Source organism: Pteronotus mesoamericanus, unplaced genomic scaffold, assembly GCF_021234165.1.
Source record: "Pteronotus mesoamericanus isolate MK-2021 breed Mesoamerican mustached bat unplaced genomic scaffold, CSHL_Meso_final scaffold_54, whole genome shotgun sequence".
Taxonomy (NCBI): Eukaryota; Metazoa; Chordata; class Mammalia; order Chiroptera; family Mormoopidae; genus Pteronotus; species Pteronotus mesoamericanus.
In genome coordinates, this window is record NW_026555321.1 from 41,469,983 (window position 1) to 41,482,860 (window position 12,878).

The 12,878-nt window shown below is 35.8% G+C and overlaps 1 protein-coding gene across 2 annotated transcripts in view; it reads right to left on the reverse strand.

Annotated features, from left to right (window-relative positions):
* The window catches only part of DENND6A (DENN domain containing 6A), a 57,177-nt gene that overhangs the window by 12,676 nt on the left and 31,623 nt on the right, over window positions 1-12,878 (reverse strand). For both annotated transcript variants that reach the window (XM_054595685.1, XM_054595684.1), the window contains 3 exons: window positions 6,952-7,074; window positions 5,319-5,414; window positions 3,446-3,540 (listed from right to left, as the gene is read on the reverse strand). In XM_054595685.1, coding sequence (XP_054451660.1) covers window positions 3,446-3,540; window positions 5,319-5,414; window positions 6,952-7,074 — 314 coding nt within the window. The remainder of the gene's footprint in view (window positions 1-3,445; window positions 3,541-5,318; window positions 5,415-6,951; window positions 7,075-12,878) is intronic.

Consider the following 12,878-nt stretch of genomic DNA (forward strand, 5'->3'; position numbering starts at 1 on the left):
CCATTTTGTTGGTTGCCAAATGGGAGAGGGGTGTGGGTGAATGGGTGAAGAGGTGAGGGGATTAAGAAGTACAAATAGGTAGTTACAGAATAGCCATGCAGATGTGAAGTACAGTACAGGAAATGGAGTAGCCAAAGAACTTATACGCATGACCCATGGACATAAATGATGGTGGAGGGATTGCCTGAGGGAGTGGGGGCTACTGGGTGGAGGATGGGTAAAGGGGGAAAAATCAGGGTAAAGGGGGACAAATCAGGACAACTGTGATAGCATAATCAATAAAACATAATTTAAAATTAAAAAAATTATACTTCCAGATTTCAAAACTTACTATAAAACTACAGTAATCAAGAGATTGTATTGCTGTAAAGATAAGACATATAGGTCAATGTGGCAGAAACAAGCATTCAGAAATAAACCCTTATATTTATGGCGAATTGATTTTCCACAAAGGTACCAATGTAAGTCAGTAGAAAAAGGATAGTCTTTTTAACAAATGGTGCTAGGACAACTAGATATCACCATGCAAAAACAATGATTTTAGACATTCAACCCACACCATAACAAAAAATAACTCAGTGATTCACAGACCCAAATGTAAGTGTTAACAGAATAAAACTTTTAGAAGAAAACATAGGAGAAGATCTTGGTGACCTTAGGTAGGCATTGAATTCTTAGATACAAAATCAAAAGGCCTATCCACAAAAGAAAAAAAAAAAAAGACCAGCTAGACTTATTGATTAAACACATTTTTGTGGTTACAAGAGGAAGAGGTAAGGGTTGAGGGAATTGGATAAAGGGAGTCAAAAGGTACAAACTTTCATTTACAAGATAAATAAATAATGGGGATAGCACATACAACTTGATGACTATAGTTAACACTGCTATATGGCATATTTAAAAGTTCTTAAGAGCGTTAACTCTTAAGAGTTCTCATCACAAGAAAGAAAACATTTTTTCTTTTTAAAATCCATATGAGATGATAGATGTTAAGTAAATTAGTGGTAATCATTTCACCGTACAGTTAAGTCAAGTCACTGTGCTGTATACTTTAAACTTAAATAATCCTGTTTCTCAATTACATCTCGATAAAACTGGAAAACAGTATGCCACTAAGAAAACAAAAAGAGAACACACATAGTATGAGAAAATATTTGCAAATCATGTATCTGAAAACAGACTTGTGTCCAAAACACATAAAGATCTCTTACAACTAAATAAGACAATAATCGAATTTAAAGTGGGCATAAGATTTAAATCAACATTTTATCAAAAATATATGAATGACTAATAAGTAGATGAAAAGATACTCAACATCATTAGTCACTAGGGAAGAACAAACCCACTAAATGCTACAATGAGAAAGATAGACAACATCAAATATTAGCAAGGACGTAAAGTAAAAGAAATCCTCATATACTGCTGATAAGGATGTAAAATGATTGGCTACTTTAGAAATAGTTTGGTGTTCCTTAAAAAGTTAAACAAATTTATCAATTCATGTTACCGTAACGATTTTATGCAAAAGTTCCTCTACTTACATCCCCAACAATGAGCCTTTCTTCATTGGAAAAAGGCAATAAATAGTAAACTATTAGTTACTTAACTAACTATATTATAATTAACCAAAGAGTCTATATTAATAGCATAAAACCATAAAAGTAAATGTCAAGATTAAATTAAGATTAAAAAAAACTTTTCATATCTTCTCTTAGCTAAGACTCTAGTGACTGCTGTGCTCTCAATTATCATTAATAATCAGACAGGACACTGGTGAGATGGCAGGAGACCATGACATTTACAGAGTGCCATGAGTCAGGCACTGTTTAATCTAGAAGACATAGTGTTCGAGGCCTAAGTGGGTGGTTCTGTGTAGGATCACACAGACCTGACTGCCAGAGTGAAACCTTATGCTCTTTCCTCAATTTCATAAGGCACCTAAGAATTTCAGTTTAAAATTGAGTCTAATATTTGTAAATAATATGATTTAAAAATGTTATTCTCTGACTCTAGTAATATCCATTTAGATTTATGTATATACTAGAATGGATCGCTTATAAAATAGTATTATCAAATAGTGTTTTAAATATACTTGTATATACCGAAAGTTTTTTAAGTTTTACTTATTTATTTTCAGAGAAAGGGGAAGGGAAGGAGAAAGAGTGGGAGAGAAAAAATGATCAGTTGCCTCTCATGTGCCCCGCAACTGGATACCTGGTCTGCAACCCAGACATGTGCCCTGACAGGGAATCGAACCAGTGACCTTTCAGTTTGTAGGCTGGCACTCAACTCAATAAGTCACACCAGCGAGGGGAAGAAATGATTTCTAAGTGTCACATTATAAAGTTATTTTTAAATATTTTCAAAATCTCAAGTCCCAACTATTTCAATGGAAAATTCAGAAACGTTGAGTAAGGAATGTCAGAGGTAGCACTAAATTGTCATCGAAGTTAACAAAACTTCCAACCTCAGAATTCATTGATTCACTTAAAAATACTATTTAAACAGCTACCATGGCTCTTTCTGCCATCTTGGAGTCTGTGGAGGACTGCTGGGACCAAAACTTCTAAAATGACAAATATATCTGTAAGGCCACGATCCAAGGCCATCGCTGTTAGCTTTGGTGGGCTCTCCAGAACGAGAATGAGCACAGAGCTGATCTTAAAACTGGAGTGTTTATGCTCAAAATGTAACTGAACTGTATCTAGGCAGGTGTGCTTACATGTACAAAAGCAAAGAACAACATAGTGACTCCTGGTGGCAAACTGAGTCATCTGGGAAAAGGTAACTCATGTGCATAGAAATAGTGGCATAGTTCGTGCCAAATTTGGAAGCAATCTTTTATTAAGGTCATTGGACACAGAATTCATGTTAATGCTGTACTCCTGGAGAATTTAAACTTACTAAAAAGTAAATACATAAAACTAGATTTGTTCTCTTACTAAAAAAAAAAAGGTAATAGTTACTATGAGTGAGGCACATACCTTATTTTCTCAAGGAAAACACAACCTTTTCACTAGCTCTTTAATCAATACCAATACCACAGAAATGTGTAACACTTGTTTTGAGACCCAACCAAGAATTTTATACCAAGTTGAATATTTTGAGCTTCTATAAGGTTTTATTCAAGCAGTGTTGGAAATCCTTTTTTAATTGAGCTATCCACGTATAAGAAGGAGCTCAAAGTTTTGAGGTGTCATTTTGCTATAATTCATTCCATGTTTATAACATTATAAGTACTATTTTTGGTAGGACGAACGATGGGCTACACATGTATATTTTAGTGAGAAGTTGTGCTCTTTTCCAAAAGGCCATTATTCAGGCTGTCTCAAAAAGACTGCCATCAACATAAAAAGTAACCAAAAAATGAAAACAAAGGAGAAGAAATAAACCTGCTCAGCAACATTACACACACAAGCAACAGAACACCAAGTTTATACTTTACCTGCTGGTTTAAGGTCTCCTATTCGAATAATGTGTGGCCAGTGCTGAAGTGTTTTTGCAAAAAAGGGGTTGGTTACTCCTAATATGACTGAAGGCCTACATAAAAACAAAACAAAAACAAAGTGAGAAAAAGATCAATGTTCCATCAGTGAAGAATAGTTTATAATTTCTTCTGAGTGAACAATAAACAGATTACCTTTCCCTTCATTCAACGTACCACATATAAACTACATGTCAGACACAACATTTAGCACGAGGCATATAAAAATGAAAAGACACAGTCTTTCTAAAAGGATATACATACTAAATTATGATGCTAGAAATTATAAGACAGTACAAGTGGTATAAAATGTACAATAATTACAAAGGAGATACGTCTACCAGGGATTAAAGGATGACCTCATCAAACAGATGACATTTGCACAAAGATATGAAAGATGAGTAGGAGTCTTTGCCAAGTGGATAAAGGTGGTAAAGGTGATGCAAGAGAATGAAGAGTAAGTGCAAAGCAATGAAATGAGATCATGATCTGTTTGTAGAACTACATATAGTTCAGCATTCCTAGAGCACGATGTGGAAGGATGAATAGTCAGAAATAAAAATAGTTGGGCAGATGGTGACCAAATCATTAAGTACCAAGTTAATATGCTGTACGTTTGAATGTTATCTGGTAGGCAAATGAAAGCTTCTAGAGAACTGATTAGAGGAATGTCACATGAATGAAAATGTACTTATTATTCTGGGGAAAGATAATCCCCAGAGTAACCTTTCTAATAAGTACATTAGAAAAAGCAACAGCAAATATGATAAAGAAACAGTAGGACTGGGAAGAGGGTTTTGGAAAGAAAATAACAAATGTAATAAGAGCTATTTTAGGATACTGAATTGACAGAATTTGGTAAAACTTGATGTGCATCATCATAAGAAGAAATTTATGACAATTTGGGTTTTGACAGCTGAGCAAAACGTAGTACCATTCATGAAAAGAGTCAGAGGCCTAGGATTAGAGAAGAAAAAGAGGAACAAAAAGAATTCAGTTTGAATGTGTTTTGTTTTAGGTGACATTAAGATGTCCAGGTAGCAATGTGGTTAAAAAATAAACCCAGACATATAGGTCTGGACATATATAGATCTTGGCTGGGAAGATAAACTTAACTTCAGTCATCAGTGTATAGGCTTTAACAGAAGCTGTGGGTACAGATAAGATTGTACAGAAAAAATTATCAGTCTGAAATCAGAACCCAGAACACAACACTGGAGAACACCAACACCTAACGGGGCACGAGAGAAAGAAAAGACTGCACAGGAGAGCGAGATGCACCACCAGGCAGCCAGATGAGAGTGGTATCAACGATTAAAATATTTTCAAAGCCAACAGTTTAAATGTTACAAGAAAGGGAACCAAGAAATGGTTATTCTTCTTTTGTTATCCTAGAAACTTACCCCTGTGAAAAGAAGATGAGTAATATAACAGGCACTAAAAGGGAAAGGGTAAGATAATTTTCCCCCTTTTACAGACTAGGGAGAATTTTCATGTTTATATGTGAATTCAATGAAGAGGAAGGAAGGAAAAGGAAGTTACAGAGCAAGAAGAAATAACTGATGCCATGAGAAGTCCTGCAGTATGAAAAGACGATAGAACTGAAAGTACAGTTGGATGGCTATTAATGACAATATAGCTCCCACTTATAAATCATTCAAAGAAAATAAGATACTCTTGAAATGTGGCCCAGCAGCTCCTCAAACCTTCTTCTATAAAACTAATCTGCCAATAAGTTCAAAATTTAAACTTTTAAATTATTATCAAAAATGATTCTATATAATTCGTTTATAAAAGTAATAATTGCTTAATAGAAGTTACTTTGTTTACTTACGGGGCTTGAGTACGGGTAGTATATTCTTTGAATTCACTATCATGAATAGTGAAATAAGGTCGGAAATCACTGAAGTACTTCAATGGAGAAATACAGCTGTGGAGCAAGAAGAACATGTAAAACCAAGGACACAAAAATTAAAGGCCCTGCTCAATAACTATAAAACATCAATATACACAATATGCCCCCAATAGGCTAATTTATCTACTTCAATAAATGGTAAACTCATTTCCAAAAACTAGAAAGCAAATAGAAATACATAGTGTGAAATGGCATACTAAAAGAACTGGACTTGGGGCAGAAGATAGGATAAAATTCTGGTTCTGCCATTCACTAGTTGCATGCCTTTTACTTGACATTGACCATTCATACAGCTACTATTTATCAGATACAAACTTCATGTAAGTCAGCAATTTTCAACCATTTTCATCTCATGGCCCACATAAACTAATTACTAAAATCCTGCAGCACACCAAAAAATATATTGAGTTGGCCAAAAAGTTCATTTGCTTTTTTTCCGTAAGATGGCTCTAGTAGCGCTTAGTTGTCTTTAACTTCATTCAAAACAATTTTGTTAGATTGTAACATGACAGCTGTCATATCAGCATGCATTTAAAAAAAATCAAAATTAGTGAATTTTTGTGTAGCCATTTTAATATTAGAGATGGAAGAAAATATGCAACATTTTTAGCATATTATATTTTGCTATTTCAAAGAAAGGTAAAAAAGCAACTGAAACACAAAAAGATTTGTGCAGTGTATGGAGAAGGTGCTATAACTGATCGGACATGTTAAAACTGTTTTGTGAAGTTTTGTGCTGGATATCTCTCTTTGGACAATGCTCCAGTCAGGAAGATCAGTTGAAGTTCATAGTAATCAAATTGAGACATTAATTGAGAATAATCAATGTTATACCCACATGGGAGATAGCTGACATACTCAATATCCAAATCAATAAAGTTTGGTGAAAATGAAAAATGTGTCTCTTATGGAAAAAACCATATGGACTTTTTGGCCAACCCAATATTTTTTGACAAAAAAAAAATCATTATTTTTTTCAAATTATAAGAGAAAGTTTATTTAGAAAGTTACAGAGGTAACAGAAGTTGAGCCCGCTGGGCTGTGTACACTCAGGAAACAAGTTACAGAAGTAAAAGGAGGGCCCTTGGAATTTAAGAAGGAAAGGCAAAAGTCACATGTGCCTGGGGGGAAGAGGAGAGGGAAAGGAAAGGCACAGGCATGCTCCTGAGGAGAGTGCAGGTATAATTTTTATTTGTTCACACCTGATGACTATTGTGTTGGCTGTTGTCATTTTTTAATTTAACCATCTAAGGGAAAAGAGATCAGTGCTCTTGACTAAATAGCCAGGTATTGCATGTTTTAAAAATTCTTGCAGCACACCTGTTGAAAATCATAGGTGTAGGTGAATGAATGTACTTGTTGCGCAGGAAAACAAGAACATGGTTCCAGCCTTCACGACGCCTGCATTAATTTTCTTATCCATAAACTGGTGTTATAAGGAGCACTACCTTCTTACAACGCTGTTGTGTGGATGAATGCAATGTGTACAAACATGTAACAAATGGGAAAGTGCTGTGACTATCACCATTACGAACCAAATAGATATACTCACTTAACAAGTGCCAATACGGTCTCTGAGGACTCTGAAGGTGACGGTGCCATGACCACAAGGGGCTCCCCCAACAGCACTAGCTCCCAAAGCATCTGACTATGAAGGAAAACTGGGCAGAAGCATCTGAAACATGTTTTACACAGCAGAAATACTGTTATTTAACCAACCTGTTAAGTTCTCACATAACCATTCTAAAAACTTCACATTGATATATAACTTCTTCCAGCTATTTGTACCTTGACCTGATATACAAATTCATTTGAAATATGGCAATACTTAGTTTAAAAGCAAATGCTTTCCATATTAAAAAATGATGAAAACATATCACAAGTCGGAGTTCTTACACTAAACACCACAATGATTTCCCAGACAAATACTCCTCATACAGACATGCTGCATATTTTTATAGCAACCGTGGAATTAGGTGGATGCCTAGCAGGACAAAACTCTGGTATATTAATTAGCCTCAGACATTTGGTAACTTTTACTTATTTAGTAACTTATTCCTTATAGGGTAATAATTTTTCATAGTAGTTTAGGGGAAAAAATACTTATCTACTTATAAAAACCATAATTGGTCAACCTAGTTGAAAACATATATTTTTTAAAAAAAGAAAAGGAAAAGAACAGCATTTAAGTGCAAAAATATGCAAAAAATTTGTGAGACAGAAATTAGGAAAAGTTCATTTTAACTGTTCAATGGCAAGGAAACAAACGTGAGGGAAGGGGAAAAAAACAAAAAACCCCAACAAATAGTTCATGGACAAGGCAAATGAGATCTTTTTCCTCTTTCCTTCCTAAACAATTCAATCCTAAAGCAGAACATGGTTCATGGTAGGAATCTCTGCCAGGAGGGAAAGAGAGCCATGTCGGGCTAGAGAGGGTAAGTCAGGGCTTATTTGATATAAGGTAGATATCCAGGTGGAGGGGGTGGCAGATGGAACCCAATGTGTTAAGGAAGGTGTACATGTGTGAAGGTGATCTGGTTTGGGTGACAGAGTCCAGGCAGGGTGAGGAACATGAAGGAGCAGGGTGGTGTGGAGTATCGGAGCCACAGGAGGTTGAAGAGGTTATTCATAGCGGGGTGTCAGAGCAGGGAAATGGGGGTGTCCACATTAAGAGGTGGCCTGTAGCGAGGTGTAGGAGCACAAGTAGTGTAAGGAGGGCATCCATATGAGCATTGGCCTGGCACCGGAAGTCGGAGTACAAGAAGGGTGAGGATGAAATGACCTACTGACTAAACCTAGTGTGGGATACGGAACCCTGACTGGGGTAGGAGCGTAACCATGCGAGAGTCAATCTGGCATGGAATAGAGCCTGAGCAGGATAAGAAGGGTGTCAGCTGGGTCTGGAGTGTCAGACAAAGCCCAAAAGAGGTAAGAGAGGCATTTGCACAGAAGAGGGCTGCAGCAGAGAGAGATTAGTTACTAACAGGGGATTGATCAAATAATTAAGTTAAGAATGGCAGGAGGTAGTTATTCAGAAAAAAAGAAATATACATATGGAAAGGAAGAAAACTAGAATGAACCCTGTCATGTTGGATTGGAATTGGGGGCACTAGAGTGAGTTTACAGTTTTCAATGTATATATGGAAATAGACATAAATACGAGTGTAAAGATGCACATATATATGAATATGCATGTATGCATGCATTTACAGATATATATATACACACACATGCATATAATATTCCTTAGCTCTGTTCACTAAGATGGCCTAAAAATCAAAGATATCCAATAGCAATGAGCATAACTAGTAACCAGCTCTTGGCTTCTAATTCCTAGTCTCCAGTGGCTGAGAAGGGTGAGGGGAGACCAAAGCTTTTTGGAGAAATAGCTGATTCCAGGAATGGGCAAGAGAAAATAAGATAATCTTGGAACTCAAAAGAACTTAAAATACATGTTCACACAAAGACTTAGACACAAATGTTCATAATAGCATCATACATTATAGCCCAAAAGTAGAAACCATCCAAATGTCTTTCGATGAATTAATGAATAAACTAAATGTGGTATATATCCATACAAAGGAAAATTACTCAACCATAAAAAAAATGAATAATTCATGCTACTGCATGAATAAATCATGAAAACAATATGCCAAGTGAAAGAAGGTAGACACCAAAAGCTACATATTGTATGAGTCTATTTACATGAAATGTCCAGAATAGGCAAATTCATAGAGACAGAAAGTAGATCAGTGATTACTAGCGGCTGGGAAACAGAGAATGGGGAGTAACTGCTAATACGGGTACAGGGTTACTTTTTGAAGGGATGAAAATGTCCTGAAACTAGACAGGAGTGATGGTCGCACAACTTTGTGACTATTAAAAGCCACTGGATTGTATACTTCAAAAGAGTAATATTGTGGTATGTGAATTATATATCAATTTTTAATTAAAAAAAATAAGCCTGAAATATCTTACACCAGAAAGAAAGTGTTCAACGAATGAAAAGAATATGTCAAAAAAGAGGCCAGGTTGAAATGGTTCTAACTGGTCAAATTGGGGATGATCTGAAGATCAAAACAGATGACGGTCATGGATTTTAATAACTTGCTGAATAAAACAGGAAACAGTCCACACAGATACAAATAAATAATGTGATGTTTTAAAATACTTCTACAAATTTATTGACACTCCTTTTAAAACATGGAGCCTAATTTTCCCTTTTTAGGTGTGGGGTGAATTAGTGGCTCACAGATAGTGAATAGAATAAGGTAAAGTGACAATGTACAGTTTTGAAAGCTAAGTCATAAAAGTCACTGTGGCTTCAGCTTTCCTTCAGATCACCTGCTGATGTTGTGAGAACATTCAAGAAGCCCTATGCAGAGGTTCAGGTGGCTAAGAATGAGGCTTCCTGCCAAGAGCCACAAGGAACTGTGACCTCCAACAGCCAAGTAAGTAAGCCTTCTGCAGAAGCAGATCTCCAGCCCCAATTGTCCTACTGACTAAACCTCAGCTGACATCTTGACTACAATCACATAACATATTCAGAGCTAGAACCATCCAGCTAAGCAGTTCCCAGATTCCTGACCCTCAGAAACTGTATGAAATATTGTTTGTTCTTTCAAGCCTCTAAGTATTGGGGTATTTTATTACACAGCAATAAATAACTAATATACATACTTTCAAAGTATCTCCCCACAAAATACTTAATTACAAAGAAAAAGAAAAACGTATCAATGAAGAAGCTTAAAGAACACTGCTTTAATTTTTTTTATCCTCACCCAAGGACCTTTTTTTTATGCTTTTAGAGAGAGAGGAAGTGGGGAGGGATGGCAGTAGGGGAAGAGGGAGGGGAAAGAAACACTGATGCAGGAGAGAAATATCAACAGGTTGCCTCGTATACATGAAGCAACCAGGACAAACCCACAACATAAGTATATGCTCTGACTGGGGATCAAACTAGCAGTCTTTCAGTTTACAGGACGATGCTTCAACCAACTGAGCCACACCAGCGAGGGCAGAGAACACCACTTCAATAACACTTCAGTAACAAGGAAAGCCAAACTTCTGTGCTACCTCCTTACGAAAGATTCAGACCCTGAAACTAATCCTGAGTAAATTCCAGACAAACCTAAGTTTAGGGATTTCCTGCAAAATAACTGTCCTGTAATCCACAGGAATGCCAGGGTCGCAAGCATGAAAGGAAGACTGAAGAGCTATGCCAGACTAAAAGAGAGAGACTAGAGAGACATGACAACTAAATACAACAGATGATTATCAACTAGGTATTACTGCGACAACTGGTGATATTTGAATGTGGTCTTATTATTAGATGATATTAATCTATCAATGTTAATTTTCCCATGTTGATAGTTGCATTGTGTCCTAATTTATAGGAAATAGACACTTAAATATTCAGGGGCGATGAGGCATCAGGTTTCCAACTTACAAATGGTTCAGGGAAAACAGTTTTCTGTAAATCTGTGATTGTTTCAAAATTTTATATATATTATATATAATTTTAAATATATTTTTTTATATTGTAAGTACATATATACAGTTGTTCCTTGGTACTGAAGGGGTATTGGTTCCATGACCCCTGCAGATACCAAAATCCACAGATGATCAAGTCCATTATATAAAATAACATAGTATTTGCATGTACCCTGTGCACATGCTCTCATATACTTTAAATTATCTCCAGATTACTTATAATACCTAATATAAATTCCATGTAAATAGTTGTTATATATAGCATATTGTTTACAGTTTAATGACAAGAAGTCTGTAAATATTCAGTACAGATGCAATCATCACAGGCCTAACTACACAGTACTAATTAGCAACAACATAACTTTAAAAAAATATTTTTGATCCCCAGTTAGGGGGAGAGGAAGGGGAACACAATCACACATAACTTACATGCCTCTCGCTGTGCAAAGAACCAACAATAAGTCAGTAAATATCATGAGGTGAAATGTCCTGGACTCTAGGCAAGAGAATATCAGTCTCTTTTGACAGAAAACTGCCCTTGAATTAAAAGCCCAACTTAAAAACTAAATGAGAAGACTATTCCTGTGTTCAACAGAGAAATAAAAACCAAAGGCATGGTCCCTGAATGAGTAGTAGCTTAACAAGCCTTAATCTGGTGAAAGGAGGGAAACTGGCCCCTATACTCAACTGTACCTCTGACACTCACCTTCAAACAGCTTTCCAGGTCTGTCCTTTGCTCATGAGCTTAGTCTTGTATACAAATACCACCTTCAGTCTAAATGATAACCACTCAAACTCTCACACTAATAAGGTAAAATGTAAACTCTTCATACACAAAATAGTGTTGTCATGGATAAAGCATTAATCCAATCATCCAGATATTAAATGCTTGGCCCAGTACTACTTCTGTGTGAGGTTATTATTCTTCGAAGTTTGTTTTTCTCACCTCTTGAATAACAAAATTAAAAAACAACATACTAACTTGTTCCTTTTAAAGAAATAACAACATGTAATTCATATTCAGGAGAAAAGACACATAATCTTCAAAAGTGTTAGTGGTGGACATAATTACCGCAAAAGCAACAATGATTGATAAAAAAGCATTAAAACTTATGCTTAGTAGTCCAAAATAAAACATGTCTGGCAAACACATTCTATATTAACTTTGCCAGTTATTCAATTTATTCCTCAATGATGAAGTATCAAAACTATAAAAAAAATTTTTAGTATGTATTTCCTGTGATTTTCATTTATTTGGGGAATACTTCCCCTTTTCATTTTAAGAATGCTACACTTATTTTTTTAAGAAAATTAATTTGTTTTTAAGATTTATAATTTACATACAGTAAAATTCTTACTCTTAGTATGTATTTCCTGTGATTTTCATTTATTTGGGGAATACTTCCCCTTTTCATTTTAAGAATGCTACACTTATTTTTTAAAGAAAATTAATTTGTGTTTAAGATTCATAATGTACATACAGTAAAATTCACCCTTACCAAAGAGAGAAGCGTTCCATGACCCCCCCAGAGTTTCCTCATTCTTTCTGTAGTCCATTTCCCTGCCCCACTCCCAGGTGACCACTACTCTGATTTCCGTCCCTATATTTTTGCCTTTTCCAGAGCATTGTATAAATAGAAACATTCAGTAAGCAGCTCTTTAAAATCTAGCTCTTTTCAACAAACTGACAGTAACCAGAGGGGAGGAGGAAAGGGAGTAACAGGGGAAAGAAGGAAAAGGGTCATCAAGGAACATGTATAAAGAACCTATGGATAGAGCCAAAAGGGAATAGGATTGAGGGTGGGAGGTGGGACACAGGGGTCGGTGGGGTAGGGAGAAGTGGTGGCGGGAAAATGGAGACGACTGTACTTGAACAATACAAATAAATAAATAAATAAATAAATAAATAAAACTCTTTTTACTAAACATAATGCTTCTGAGAGTCATCCATGTTGCTGACTACATCAATACTTAATTCTTTTTTTT